At 40.6% G+C, this 15,854-nt stretch overlaps 1 protein-coding gene across 1 annotated transcript; it reads left to right on the top strand.

Moving 5' to 3' along the window:
* The first annotated feature begins 13,178 nt into the window (after positions 1–13,178).
* On the top strand, positions 13,179–14,597 carry LOC146002993 (uncharacterized). Its single transcript, XM_083141151.1, has one exon. It carries the CDS (start codon positions 13,179–13,181, stop codon positions 14,595–14,597), a length of 1,419 nt encoding a protein of 472 aa, XP_082997277.1.
* The last annotated feature ends 1,257 nt before the right edge of the window (positions 14,598–15,854 follow it).

The raw sequence follows: 15,854 nt of genomic DNA, 5'->3' as shown, positions 1-15,854 counted from the left end.
TCCTATAGTTAACTTGAATAAAGTCACAGATCCATAAACATGCCATCTTCCAAAGTAATAAATATATTTAAGGTATATTTTCAATAATTGTAAAATTTTTGTGCCACATCAGGTATAATATTTAATACAACATATTTTTAAAAATATAATATCTAAGCGATTCTCAAACATTTCTACACAATTAGAATTTCAGAAATTGCGAGCACATTGCCATCTCTTGTTGAAAATTTAAGTTTCTGTTTAAAATCGCGCATCGTTTGAATATTGGGAATAACCTTAAGAAGAACTGAATCATGTTATTGTGTGTATGCATATTCGTACTAACGAGAAACTATGCATATGCTAATGATTATTTATAATTTCTTATGTGTTGTTGATACAAACAGAGCTCGCAAATTAAGTGCTACTGACTAACAGCGTAGTGTATTTAGGCCTATGAACTTTAAATACACCATTTTTTCCTATAAATGGAGTTTTAATGCACTTTCTACTGTTCTCTTAGGTTATTTCAGTTAATCCAGACTTTCGTTAAACCGGTCAAATTATCCCCCATTAGTCCGGATTAATAAGGTTTTACTGTATTACTTTTTGAGTGTTTACTTTAATCCTGTAGTTTTCCTATGACTTAGCAACAGTTTTTTTCTAGAGTTCAATATTTTCTAGACATTATCTGTTGTCTAATTTCTCCTATTCTTTCATACCAAGGTTCGGTACCCTTTCAATCGTATTCGTATTTATGTTATTTAGCGTCGCTTTGTACAACTTTTGGCTAATCGCGACGGTGTACATGAGAGTTGATATGATGACACTGATGAGGGAAGACTCACAAATAACACCTATGCCAACGCCGGGATTTGAACCCGTGAACTTCAGTGGCGAGATCGAAAGTCGACCACTCAACGCACCCGTTTTCTTTTACTTTGTCCTCAAGAGAGCTTTCAGACCGAAGTGACAAGCGACACGTGTCACCTGGAAACGAACCTTCAGATATTAATGCAACCTTTCGTGCCGAAACTATGCTACAAGCTGCACGTGTCGCTTTGTGTCGCTAAGACTGGGTCGTTTTCATCGTGTCCCGTTCGTCTGTTGGTCTCAAATGCTTTCTTAAGGTGTGTACATACCACCCACTATGCTGATCGGCAAAAGCGAACAAATGGGTGCGTGCCGTTGACTGGCCGATCGGCATGTCGATTCCAAACCGACTAGAGCTCTCGCCTTGAAAATAGTCCTGTCAAGGTCACGACGGCGCATACAGTGTTGCCAATAAGCAACAATTTCAACCGCTTACGTACAACGCGCAAAGTATCGACTCATCAGCTTAGAAGAAGTGTGGCAACCATGGAAGACCATGGGTGTGCAGGAGGGAAGGGAATGCTCCGACCGTGACTGGACTGTTTTCGTGGCGAGAACTATAGTAGCGGTCATCTTGAAAGGAATCTGCGCATACTCGTATAAAGAGGACTGGACTAACGAACCCGAAAAACTTTATTAACTTTGTTTCGTTTTCTCTTTAGCCTCTGTTGCTAATCTTGATGTATTTTCCTTGCTCCCTTATGAGTGGGGCCACACTTCCATGGATTGATTACTGGCTCCTTAAATTTGCGCTTGGTCCATCAATTTCTTCATTTCCCACAATTCTGCGTGTATGTTAGTGGGGAGAGGAACAGGGGTGGGGGCAATATCATGTGTGGTTGATTGCATTGCACACCTCCCAATGGCAGAGAATATACCAGGGAGGAGAAATGCATTAAAAAAATTGCTGGAGTGGAAAACATTGTATACACACATTATATGTTTATCTTTATATATATTATACATAATGTTGTTTTGTAATCTTTGATACGGTCCTGGTTGTAAACGAACAATACTGATTCTGTTTCGTTCTTGTTTTCCGATCGGCTGAGTTGTTCTTCGACGCATCTTGGAATAACCAGAAGGAGATGCAAGCGATGATTGGTGGATGGTCTTCAGGAACGAACAGTGGTGCCAACTGCAAGATGCCCGACAAGCGGAGGACAGCATTGACCATCGGGCGTCCAAGAGGAACTGAGAAGAGGAAGATGGACCCAAGGACAACCTTCATCTGAAACAGACATTATCCGATTCTTCAGTTGAAATCTGTGCTTCCAATATTGGAAATTATTGTTTGTAGCTAACCCACTTCTAAGAAAATGTATTAAAACTTAGCTTAATCAGATACGACTTATCTAATTCTCAATAATTTATTTGCAGCGTGTGTGGGTAATATACCATACCATTTATTGTGCTTGTAGGGAATATAGAGGTATTTTTTCTTGTCACGGTTGGAGGCACACTCAATATCCAACTTTAGCTCCAAGATGAAAGACGTGATGTTAAAGTCGCCTTGTTCCCCGACTTATTACAGGTGAAATTAAAAGTTATTGTGCACATCTTTGAACACAACAACACTGCTTTAATTATGTTAACGAAATATAACCTCTCCTATACGAATATCTCCATCCAGTGGCAGCGATTATGTGGGGGGGCGAGGGGAGTAGTTGCCCCCCACATTTTGCCGCTTTTGCCCCAGAACTATGCTAAACCTCATATAACAATGGAAATTAATCTGCCATGCCCCCCCCGGTTTTGGCACCTTGCCCCCCCTAGTTTTGGAACCTAATCGGCGCCACTGTCTCCATCACATAACGACGATGGCCGACTCAATGGCCGATCGTGTTACGATCTCGCCACCGAAGTTCCCCGGTTCGAGTCCCCGCCTGGACATGGGTTTTCTTGATGCGTGTTCCTTCATCACGTTCATTCAATCATCCCTCACCTACATTCAGGACCGGCTCTACCGTACGTGCAACACGTGCATTTGCAAGGGGCGGCAAGCTCAAGGGGCGGCAAAATTTATAAAAAATGTAAGCTGCATTATTTGAGGCAGTTTGGTCTTCTTGGGGCGGAGAAAATTAAAATTAAATCCATTTGCATATGTAGTATAAAGCAGAAACTGATAAGAAAAGCTAAGAGTAACTGCAAAAGAAAGCGGTGGCGGAAGTTTATATTAGCTGTCCTCTTACAAAAGCAGCTATTGTTGTTTTGTCTGTGAAAATGGTAAGCAACGTCTCTACTGTGCGTGTGCGGTGCCACGTTACAACGCTATCTATTGTTTGATCGCGCGCCAGTCCGCCAGTCCTCTGCCCCCGCCCCCTGTTATCGAGGTTTGAGTTAAACTGACGTATCGCAGTAGCCGGAAATAGAGCTGCATTGTTTTTTGACGTGTTGATAGCGAAAGGTGGTGATGATAGGTATTGCCGAATCGCGCAAGACGCAATAGTAAGTACGAATATCCGCTGTTTTTGTCGTTGCTGGTTGCACCTCATTTACAATCTTGACGGTGTAACGATAGTGCAGTTAGTGTATGTCGTGTGTGAGAACGCTCGCGCGTTTGAGTGTGACAATGTATTGAGAGATTTGTGTATTGTGTGCCATGATCTCAATTGAACATGAAATTGGTCAAATATTAGACTATAGTTCTGTTATTCGCAACTTTGCAAATAGAAAAGCTAGAAAAGTTCATTTGTAAGCTTTCCAACTTAAGAGGGGGAAAGGTACAAAGTGAATAGTGTAATCATGAAGAAATCGTGGTTTACGAGGCGTACATAATTGTACATACATAGTTTATTGTAAATAGCGATGAAGTGAAGATATGTTACTTCATGTACAACGTTCTAGAAAATGTACATAATTATGTACAGTGTAAATAGTCATGAGGAAATAGTGAAACAAAAGAGGAGAGCTGAGAGTTCTGCACGTCGGCAGAAACTATGGTGAGTAAATGCAACATATATTTTATTATTATTAGGCTTAAATATATATTATTTTTTTATTTATGAATAACTTATCTTCTCACATTATGTATTCTTTCATTTTATTATGTTAAAAATTGGTTATACCATGTAAATTTGCCACTGATAACAAGCTTAGTTGTTCATATATTACGTTTTTTTTGTACGTATTTTGGGGAGGGGGCGGCAAGAAGTAAAATTGCACGGGGTGGCAAAATTCCTAGGTCCGGGGCTGCCTACATTGCCGCGATTGTCCAAAAGTAGAAGAAAAACAACGTTAAATAACAGAAATACAAATTCATACACAACGAACATGGCAAACTTAATGTACGGTAAAATATTCATTTAATTGATTTAACAGTTTTCTTACACTTTTCCCTTAGTATGTATATTCCAATATAACGTCATAAATTTCGCAACAACATCCACATGAAAAACTCAATATGCTTACCTTGTTAGAAGGTTGAAACGTTACGTTTAGTTTATGTTTTAAAATAAAATAAATTACTGGCTTGGTCAGCATATTGAGTTTTTCATATCATGGAAACAAGGCTTAATGGTGTTATAACATCCACATATCTCTTTGTTTGGAATGAGATCTAGTGAGAGGAGAGCGACGCTAAATAACAATTAAATCAAATCAGACAGCGATAGCTTTGAGAACCTGTTGAAAAATAGATCAACAATAATACTGAAGTATGTTGCTAGGTAAGATCAGAGGTGCTATAGAAATGCTGTGAGAAACTACAGGATTCTGTCAGGAATTTCTAGGTAAGCAGTTTTTTTCAGATAATTGTCCCTGGGCTCCACCTCCTGAGGTTTTGGGTCCATTTGAAGTAAAACGTAACAGGTGTGGACAATGTGGGAAATTTATCTCAGATCTTATCTCAATTTCATTTTGAGACTTGGGGCCCCTTTGAAAATATTTGGTTTTGAAGTTACATTTTAAATATCATGTGTAAAACTAATATTACTGGTAAAAAAAAAAGTAATGAATTATCAAGTTTGTTTGTTTACGTATTGTGTAGCAATAAGCAGTGGCGTCGCTAGGCCATCTGCTTTGGGGGGGCTGCAACCAGATACATGACTTACTACTATTGTAAATATTTTTAATGTTTGAAAATAGCAAAGTGATTAATAATACAATAATATATAACAAGCATAAGGAATTAAAACTAACATAGATTTACTGCATTAATTTTTATGAAAACAGATGGATATTCTTGTCCTGTTTTTCTAATGCTGGTGAACTATGTCTTTATGTATCAGCTGTACTCTGCGGTTCGAATTTCTTGCAAAATTATCAATAACACAATCCACACACAATTCATGGCACTCTTCCTTTTCCGATTTCAGGCGCTTACTTAGAATAATAAATTTGTCCATTGTTGTACGAACAACAGTAAATGTCACAAAAAGCTTTGATAACAAACACACAATATCACAAACTCCGTAACACAAAACGCACCACTACCGTTTCCTCGCGTAGCAACCGTTGTGAAAATTGAACAAATGACGGCGATCGTTTGCACTGTTGCCAGCTAAAGACATGACGTGTCAGATGTAAGATCGTGGTTTAAAAAAAACTGTCACAACAAAACGATTCTTTCCCAGAATATGTATCTAGAGGCATGTTCCTGCATTAACAATTGTTCAAATATGTTTTCTCGAAATACTGTATGTAATAATAGCTAAAAATTGGGGGGGGCTTATAGAGGGATTGGGGGGGCTGAAGCCCCCTCCAAAAGGGCCTAGCGACGCCACTGGCAATAAGGCATCGACTGGTTGAGCAACTGAATCTCTCTACTGGATTCATAACTGTCCTATCCTACACTACATTTACGACAAACTGCGTAGCTATAATGGCATGAGACGAGAGAATTTCCCTAACGCTTGCCATCTGTGAGGAAGTAAGTTAATTCTGCATTTCGGATGACACCCAAATGTCAAGTTACCAGGGCCCCTCTGACTGAGACAATACGCCACTGCTTATTATTGCAGACGTCATCATATGATATGATAATGGGAACCAGATTTCTGATTCGCAAATCCATTTTTCTAAATAAGCGACACTATGTGTTGAATTTTTTCGATTATGTACAATTTCATACAGAGAGAGAGAGAACATTGCAGGGCCCCCTACACCTCGGGGCTCCCTGCATTGCGGGGTCGGTCGCTACGCCACTGGTGTCAGTGGTTTGAACGGCATTCCTAGTGTCACTATTCATCTTAGCGACCCCGAAAACTATGGATTCCACACTAATATCGGTCGTTTTCGATTATTTTTACATGTCACCCCCTTCCCACCCCCACCACTAGGGGTGTCAGGGGTGTCTTACCCAACAGTACTTCTTTCCAGATTACAAGTGATATGTGTACCAAGTTTGGTTAAAATTGCTCCAGGCGTTCGAGAGTTATGCCGGAACAAACATACGCACATACATGCAATTTATATATATATATATATATATATATATATATATATATATATATATAGCAGAGGACCTAGCTTAAACAATGGTACACAACAACGTAACGTAACTAATTGTTACACATTTCGGTTGCTATGTTTTCCGTGAAGTAATGCAAGTAGTTTAAAGTGCATTTTTTGGCCAGGAAATTTATAATTTCTTCAGTTTTGAATATCCTAGGATTGTGGATTGTCAAGTTTTCGGCGTGAGTTCAGAAAATTTAAACATTTCTTTCTTTGTATGTTTATTTACAGTATGTGTACGTCTATTATTGTGGCAAAATACCTAGGTTAGATAATGTTGCTGCATGTCCATTGTTTCATTGTTATTAACATATAAGCTGTTTTTCCGTGCTTTCTTAAGTCACTCCAGGTGAATGTCTGGATGGTACCTTTCTTGTTCCTCTCCCGTCGTTCTCGTATTTAAGTCAATGACTGTTTTTTTTTTTACCTTTTCTTATTCCTTTTCATTAAAGGTAGGCGTCAGTTTTATGAATTCGTTTCACCTTGAAAAGGCTCATAACGGATTGTATAGTGCCCGTAAGTGGCTATTCTGCAAAAAATTGCCTAAAATTTCGAATTTGGTCTATTTCCTGCTTTCTTCGTCTACTGTAAAAGGTTTTGTGAGTGTCACTTCGTCAGTGTTACCTAATCACCATTGTGATCATCGTCGCTATTAGTCAGAAGTAATAGAGAAGCTACGGTACAATATAATACAAGAATTGAAATCATATTTCCCCTTTAAGTGCCAATTTGGCTATCTATTTTGCAGGTTTTTAATGTGTATTGAATCTTTGCTTCAGTAAATTCCAAAGGGGGTCTCTGCCCCTCTCTCTCATAATCCCCCTTCTGCTCCCGCAAGAAAGTAGCGCTCCATGTATATTATTGTTTTTTCTTAGCCTTTAGTACAAAATGTTATACATTAAAAATACCAGTAAAATCAAAGGATACGCTCGCATTTCGAAGCTGTTCAATTTCTTAAAAAGCAACATAATTTATTTATTTATTTTATTGCGTACATGGCGAGTTATGACTATAGTGCTAAGTGCTCTTGTCGCTGCTTTTTAGCGTTACTACTGAGGAAGATGGCGTTCATAGATATTTAGCAATAGCTTTATAACTATAAGGCTCAGATCGTGAATGTATGGAGCCCTACCTCCGCATCCCCCTATGTGCCTTCGTGGCATCGTGCAGTGAAGCTCTGTCATTATAGTCGTACGTCACTCAATTCTTATTTTAGTCAAGTTAACTGTAGGATGTATTGCATTAAGAACGAAACGAGAGAAAACCCAGAGGAGGTGAGAGGCTCTAAGGTTTATGATATGAAGTTATAGTGGAGTGGCAAGGTGGTTAGCGTTACGTTACAAGTTCTCGTAAGTCTTGGGTTCGAATCCCGCCTTCGTCCCTCTTGGGTTTGGCCGCAGGTTCCCGTCTCTCCCGTTGGAGATAAGGGAGATTTGCTGCGAGATATAATAGCGTCTCGTGCAGTGTTGCCATATCTTCGACTGAAGGGATGGAAACCTTAGGGCAGTAGAGAGCGCAAAATTAACTTGCTTCGAAAGACGACGAGTGGAAACTTCCAAGAAGTTCGTACAATGATTCTGGACCACCTGCGAAAGAGTAAGAAACGAAGAAGCTACTGATAGTCTTAGGATGCGAAGATATCTTCAGTTGAGAGCTATGACGTCAGAGATAACCGTGCTAATCAGCCTGGCAGATGATATTAGCACAGTTAATTATTAAAAGATTCAAGTTGAAATTTTAGCAACAATATTGGACACCGAGTGAAGAAGACGCAGAAGCATTTCTACAGCGCAAGTTTCCATTCACAATAAATAAGAGCGTTCTCTCGCAAAGCGCTCTCTACAAAAATACTCATAGGAAAAATAAACATTAAACATGCAATACATGTATCATCCTATAGTTAACTTGAATAAAGTCACAGATCCATAAACATGCCATCTTCCAAAGTAATAAATATATTTAAGGTATATTTTCAATAATTGTAAAATTTTTGTGCCACATCAGGTATAATATTTAATACAACATATTTTTAAAAATATAATATCTAAGCGATTCTCAAACATTTCAACACAATTAGAATTTCACAAAATGCTAGCAAAGTGCCATCTCTTGTTGAGAAGTTAAATTTTTGTTTAAACGCGTGCATGATTTGAATATTGGGGACAGTGCCGGATCTACAAATCTTGGGGACCCCGCAATATATTACCAAACAGCTTAGGTTAGGTAAGGTTACTACCTACCTACCTGCTTTCACACACCACACACATATTATATAGATATATAATTACACATATATTACGTGTGTGTGTGACTCTTGATCTCATGTTGACAAAGTCACATACAAGGGCCTACAGGGTTATTCAAAAGTCCCTTAACACTCCCTAAAAAGAGTAAAGGAATAAGGCTTGGTACATGATAGAAACAGGTTAGGCTTAGGGAAACCACATTGGTATGTTCCAAGCGGACGTCCGTCCTATTGGTGGCCGCCATATTGAATTCAACTCAAAACTTCGAAATGGGAAGGATGTGATGTGCATACGGAGGGGGACAAAGCTAAGTAAAGCATACATACTGATTTCATTCTGTTTGCGGGCGGGGGTGGGGTCAAAGTTATTTTTTTTAAAGTTCGGACCTAATGCACCTGAGTTAAACTTTAAAAAATTGTAATATGTAATTATACAAGACAATTCTTTACATGTAACTTCTGTCTGAGAATTTGATTATCATATTCCGATTCAACTTCTGCTTGACTTTCCGAACGGAAACAAAAGTGTCTATTTTGCAATGGACTAGCTTCTTCCTCTTTTCTCGCACATATTCATTCATAATATACCATGCGTTTTCCTTAGTTCATTGTCGGTTTGAAAAAGGAAATACTGAAATAGTAAACGCACATGCACAAGAAAGAGACTCAAACTTAGTAATATTCCAACATTATTGATTCTGCCCATTTCAGAGCAGAATTCTGTGTAATTTCCCACCTGTTGTGTGCGAAGTTTCTGTGTGCAAGACTTATGTAATATGTTGAAAGTAATCGGGGGGGGGGTGAGGGGCAAACGAGAACTGGAGGGGCCCAGGCCACCCTGACCCCCCTTGGTTTTGGCGCCCGTGGTGATATATGACACTGTTTTCTCACACTTGGAAAATGAGATATTTGTTACAATCATGCAGTCATAACATTTTCCAGATTAAAGATGGATTGAAGAAACCTTCACCACTGCATTTCTCGTGAAATTATAGCCTGATTTGATTCTAGTCTGATTGCCACACGGGAGTCCTGAGGTGGGTGATCTGTGGTGGGAATTTTTCCGGCTTTGTCCCACATAAAGCGGCTCCAGGGCCCACCCAGAGGGTAAAGGCGGCCGGAGCGTGGTGCTGATCACATCACGTCCAAGATGTCAGACATCAAAAATATGTGGGGCCCTACTCCCCCATACCCCAAATGTGCCTTCATGGCACGGTGCTATATGCACAGGGAACTTTACCTTTACCTGTATACGTTGTATAATGTATTCGTTTCTGTACCCCTGAGTAACTGTTTTTTTTTACATACGCGAACCCTCTACTATGTCCATAGCCGAGGGCCCCCTAAAAGTTTACTTGTCTCCGCCCCCCCCCCCTCCCCCGCACTGCGGGGTTTTGCAGCTTGTATCCGCGTTTGGTAGAACCTGTCCCGCTTCCCGCGCTAGGGAGCGCTCAACAGTTTCCGTGCTGGGGAAAGTCAAAGCCAGGCAGCCAATTAAAATACGCAACGTCGCAACAGCGTCTACGTAAACGCCTCTCTTCTGGCTTTCATTCGCTCCTCGCTGCCCAGCAGACGATTTTTTCCTCGTTTCTCATTGACACCGAAACTGTTGAGCGCTCCCTAGCGCGGGAAGCGGGACAGGTTCTACCAAACGCGGTATAGATCCAGCACTGATTGGGGACGACCTTAAAATGAACAATTCTGTTACTGTGTGTGTGTGCACATTCTGACGAAAAACTATGCAAATACTAATGACTGAGTTCTTATGTGTTGTTGATACAAACAGAGCTCACATATTAAATGCTACTGATTAGCAGTGAAAATTAACTTATTGCTTTCTTTGAGTGTTTTCTTTAATTCTGTAGTTTTTCCCATGACTTAGCAACTCATCTTTCTAGAGGTCAATATTTTCTAGGCATTATCTATGGTCTAATGTCTCCTGTTCTTTTATAAAAAGTGTATCTTCAATCGTATTCGTATTTCTGTTATTTAGCGTCGCTTTTGTAAAACTGTTGGCTAATCGCTATGGTGTACACGAGTGTTGATATGATGGCATTGATGAAGGAAGACTAAGAAAGAACACCCATGCCAACCACGGGATTTGAACCCGTGAAGTTCGGTGGCGATAGCTTATAGTAGCGGTCCACTTCAAAGGAATCTGCGCCGACTCGAGTAGCGAGGGTAGGACCAACGAGCATGAAAACTTTATTAACTTTGTTTCGTCTTCTCTTTCGGCTCTGTTGCTAATGTTGGTGTATTTTCCTTGTTCGTTTATGAGTGGGGCCACAAACCATTGATTGAATACTGGCAGAAACAAATAATGCTTCTTAATTTTGCATTTGGTCCATCAATGTCTTCATTTCCCACAATTCTGTGCGTATGTTAGTGGGGAGAGGAGCAGGGAGGAACCAAGATCATGTATGGTTGAATGCATTGCACACCTCCCAATGGCAGATAATATACCAGGGAAGGGAAATGCATTTCATAAGTTGCAGGAATGGAAAACATTGTATACACACATTATATGTGTATCTTTATACGTATATACGTATTATACATAATGTTGTTTTGTAATCTTTGATACTGTGCTGGTTATAAAAGTACAATACTGATTCTGTTTCGTTCTTGTTTTCCGAGTTGTCCTTCGACGCATCCTGGAATTGCCGGACTAAAGTGAGAATCATAGAACTTAAGACCTTCTGTAAACAAAAGCACGTGTATCATAACAGTGTTGCCAACTTATGACAATAAAATTATCTATGTAGCCTACAAGATGCAGAGACGTTCTATTTGTCAACGGACGCGTTATAGCAATGTTTCTCTTAAGGAGGCCCTATCACTTGTTGGGAGTTAATTTGATAAGTAGCTTAAAAAGAACAATTTAATATACATCTTGGCTGCTCGGTGGCTGAGTGCAAGTAGAGACGATTACCCAAATGTGGAAGATAAAGTCTTAAATGTAAAAAATAAAGAACAAAATGTATATTTTATCCATGGGCGTCCGGAAGGGGGGGGCAAGGGGGGCTATGGCCCCCCTGGAAAATGAAATCCAACCAAAATTATATACTTTTTACATACAATTTAGTTTCAGCCACAATAATGTGTGTTAATTATTGCACGAACATGATAAATTCAAATTTAAGCAATGTTTTTTGAAGGATCAACACTACTATTGGGGAAAATGTGCCTTGTTTGCCCCCCTGGAAAAAATACCTTCCTTGCCCCTCCCTGGAAAAAATCCTACGGACGTCCATGATCTTATCCCCTACCGGGTGTGACAGTTCAGTACCAAATGATTCTTCTTCTGTCGTCTTATGCTAAAAATAACCTTTGCTAGGGAATTCGATGACACATTGAGATAAATGACGTTTTTAAAACAGCTGTTTATTGATTAAATTCATTGGGGTTTGAAAGTATGATTTATTATTACTATTGCACATAAGTAAGCTGATAGATTTAATTTGATTAACTAAGTTCTTGAATTGTATTCATCGACTCGGTAACTAATGACATAAAGTGCGTGTCACAGTGTTGGGGATCTACACCTCAATGTCACACATTACAACATGCTCCAGACTTTTCTTCAACGTCTCTAAAGTTATGCTATCCCAAAACACTTGTATGCCCTTTTCACCTCTATCTAAAATTCTGGGTTAAGCAGCAAAAACGACGAGGGAGATTAAAACGGCTACTCAATGAAGCATTGTCACTGGAAAGAAAAGTGGGGGAAGAGGACGGTAAGAGGCAGTCACGTTTTATTGCACCCTACATATAAAATGCATATTTGCAGGTTGTTTTTTTTTAAAAAAATTACCATGTTTTTCTTTTTTCTAGAGCGAAGGTGTTCATTTTCAATCAACCTCCACCCATACCCCTCTCGCGCATGGACGTCCGCAGGATTTTTTCCAGGGAGGGGCAAGGAAGGTATATTTTTCCAGGGGGGGCAACATGGCATATTTTCCCCAATAATAGTGTACATCCCTCAAAAAAACATTGCTTAAATTTGAATTTATCATGTTCGTGCAATAATTAACACACATTATTGTGGCCGAAATTAAATTATATGTGTGAAATATGTAATTTTTGGTTGACTTTCGTTTTCCAGGGGGAGGCACGGCCCCCCTTTGCCCCCCCCCCCTTCCGGACGCTCATGCTCTCGCGTCTTGCCCTCATCTCAACCTCACGGTCTGCCATTTCCCTCCCTCGCCCCCACAAGTCTTACAGAGTGTGAGGGTGTTTGTGAGGTCTGCAGTCATGAGGGTCGCAATCGATGGTGCACACCTCTGCTATGGTCAGCCTATCTGTGTCCCTTCACCCCCACAGCACCCTCACTGACATCGTGAAATCAAATTATCATGTGCCGACATTTGCCACACCACCTCAGTTTCTTCACCGACTTAGTGCGAAGGTATTGGGGTTGGCAACAACCTAATAGCGGATTTCTTCCGCCGCATATAGTCCGTTTTAAAAAAGCTTGCCAATGCTAGAAAAATATGTAAATTATCCCGGAATAGGAATTTTAAAATAGCTTTTCATTAAAGGTTTCTGCTTATAATAATAATACGTGATGATTGAATAAATTACAACTGATCACGTGAGCGGCAAGAAAGTAGCGCCAGTTTCAAATATGGCGACTTCCATGCGTGCAGGAAGGTCTCCGTGTTCTCCGAGTTTCTTTCAGAAACATCGGCAAGGACAGCCGTTGAAAAGTGGCGAGAAGCAGATTGTTCTGAACGTTTATGCAACATTCTGTCGGTGGCATCCTGAAAAAACTGTGAAGGAGGTGGTGAAGTTGGTGTCCGAGTGCAGTGGTGTGTCAGCGTCTTCCGTTTTCGGTGCGTTGAAAGAACGGAAAACGACTGGTGAAATTGTGACTCCCGGGAAGAAACACAACGTTGTTGCTCGTGTGAACAAGTACACCGATTTTGAAATAAGCGCAATACGGCGCAAAGTGCATTCCTACTTTTTTAATCAAGAACTACCCACCGTGCGGAAGGTATTGGCGGATGTTAATAACGATGAGGATCTCCCCAATTTTAGCGCGTCCACGTTAAAGCGCCTCTTGTTGGACGTTGGGTTCGTTTATGGGAAGCGAAGTCGGCAGACAGCACTCATCGATAGGGACGATATTGTTTTTTGGCGCCGAAAATACCTCCGGTCCATAAGGGAACTGCGAAAGCAAGGTAAGAACATTTATTACTTGGATGAGACGTGGGTAAACGCAGGACACACTGTGAGCAAGGCGTGGCACGATAGCACTGTCACCTCCAGGAAGAAAGCTTTTCTCGAAGGACTGTCAACCGGAATGAAGCAACCGTCAGGAAAAGGCAAGAGGCTCATCATTGTTCATGTTGGAAGTGGAAGTGGGTTCGTGGACGGTGCACAGCTAATATTTGTGTCAAAGACTACAGGTGACTACCACGAAGAAATGAACGGTGATGTTTTTGAGGAGTGGTTTTCATCTGTTCTGCCAAAACTTGACCCGAACAGTGTTATTGTGCTGGATAATGCTCCCTATCACAGTGTGAAATGTGAAAAGTTGCCAACCACTGCTTGGAAGAAGGCTGACATATTAGCTTGGCTGAGCGAAAAAGGCGTTGTACTTCCAGCTGACGTGCTCAAGGCGGAACTTTTGGATCACGTTTCGCGTATGAAGCCAAGCTACGACAAATACGTTGTCGACGAAATGGCGAAGAGAGCCGGGCACACCGTGTTGCGTCTACCACCTTACCATTGCAACCTGAATCCCATTGAAATGATATGGGCTCAGGTCAAAGGGTACGTTGCGCGCAACAACAAGACCTTCAAGTTGGACGAGGTCAAGAGACTGACTGAGATTGCCATGTCTCAGATTTCGGTGCGTAACTGGGCGGACGCAGTGCGGCATGTCATTGAAACCGAAGAGCGGAAATTGTGGGAAGTGGACAACCTGACAGACGATTTAAATTTGGAAAGATTCATTATCCAAGTTAATGACGGGGAAAGTGAATCGGAAGATAGTTGTGATGAAGATATGACAGGCATCGAACCTCTCCCATCGGATTAAAGTAAGTAAATATTTTTCCCTTGCATAAATAATGTGAGTTCTTATTGTCGGTTTTTTTTCAGTGCTCAAGAAAGATAAATGAATGGAGATAAACAATCAATTTTTTTTATTTTTCGGCTTATCTTTGTCTAGATTCTGCTAAAACTGGCGGGACATTGTTGGACAAAGGAGAAAAACAATTCTCTGCATATCAACAATGTTGGACAATAGCTTGGTGGAAGGGGTAGCAAGGAAATGAAAAGGCTTGAATTTACTGAATCGACTCTCGCTCTCTTAGTTTTACTTTGGCCCCGTCATACTGAGAGAAAAGGGAGGGAGGAGGGACCCGTTAACCCAGTTTAAGATAAATGAATTTTTTGAAGTCGAAAATATGTTCATACCTGTACTTCAAGCTTCAACAAGAACACGTATTTAATCACACTTCGAAAATTTATTTTGCTTCAATGTGTAGGGATGTCATAAAACATAGGAATACATTTTCTTTTCATGTAACGTATTCGGGTGAAATGCGAGTGAACAACAGCATTATGATGACCGCGCCATCCATGAACAGCTGACGCGGAGTGATACGTTACTCGAAGTGAGACGGTTGTTTACAGAGGGTCGGAAGGTTCGTGATTCTTAGTTTAGATTGGTTGGCGATCTTCAGGAACGAACAGTGGTGCCAACTGCAAGATGCCCGACAAGCGGAGGACAACATTGACCATCGGGCGTCCAAAATCAGGAGCTGGGAGGAGGAACATGTACCCAAGAACAACCTTCATGTGAAACAGGCTCTTCCGATTCTTCCGTGGGCATCTGCGCTTCACAGTATTGGAAATTATTGTTTGTAGCTAACCCACTTCTAAGAACATGTATTAAAACTTAGCTTAATCAGATACGACTTATCTAATTCTCAATGATTTATTTGCAGCGTGTGGGGCACATGGCTCATATAGCCATTTTGCACCCTTCAGTGTATGCGGGGAAATAACCACTTATCTACAATTCTTACCTAAGAGTTATAAAATGGGTATAAAGCATAGGCGTTCGCAGACCCTCTCACTGTTTAAGTTTTATTGCATTGACGGGCGTGTGTGTATATATATACCTCCCCACACACACATACATATATAGGATATTTCATGCGCGTGCACTCCGGTACAGCAAGACCAGCAGTGCTGGCACACAGCATAACTGTTACAAAATTACTTGTTTAACTTTTGGTTGTTCATTATTTCTTCTCCGTTGCCTCAACAGAATCAACCTGCAGCCTCC

The sequence above is a fragment of the Lepisma saccharinum genome, chromosome 19 (assembly GCF_977018435.1).
Source record: "Lepisma saccharinum chromosome 19, izLepSacc3.1, whole genome shotgun sequence".
In the NCBI taxonomy this organism is placed as follows: Eukaryota; Metazoa; Arthropoda; class Insecta; order Zygentoma; family Lepismatidae; genus Lepisma; species Lepisma saccharinum.
This window is presented reverse-complemented; position numbering and strand designations above follow the sequence as displayed.

What these genes read in the sequence shown, in the direction of transcription:
- LOC146002993 (XM_083141151.1), top strand. Translation starts at nt 13,179, where the DNA reads ATGGCGACTTCCATGCGTGCAGGAAGGTCTCCGTGTTCTCCGAGTTTC.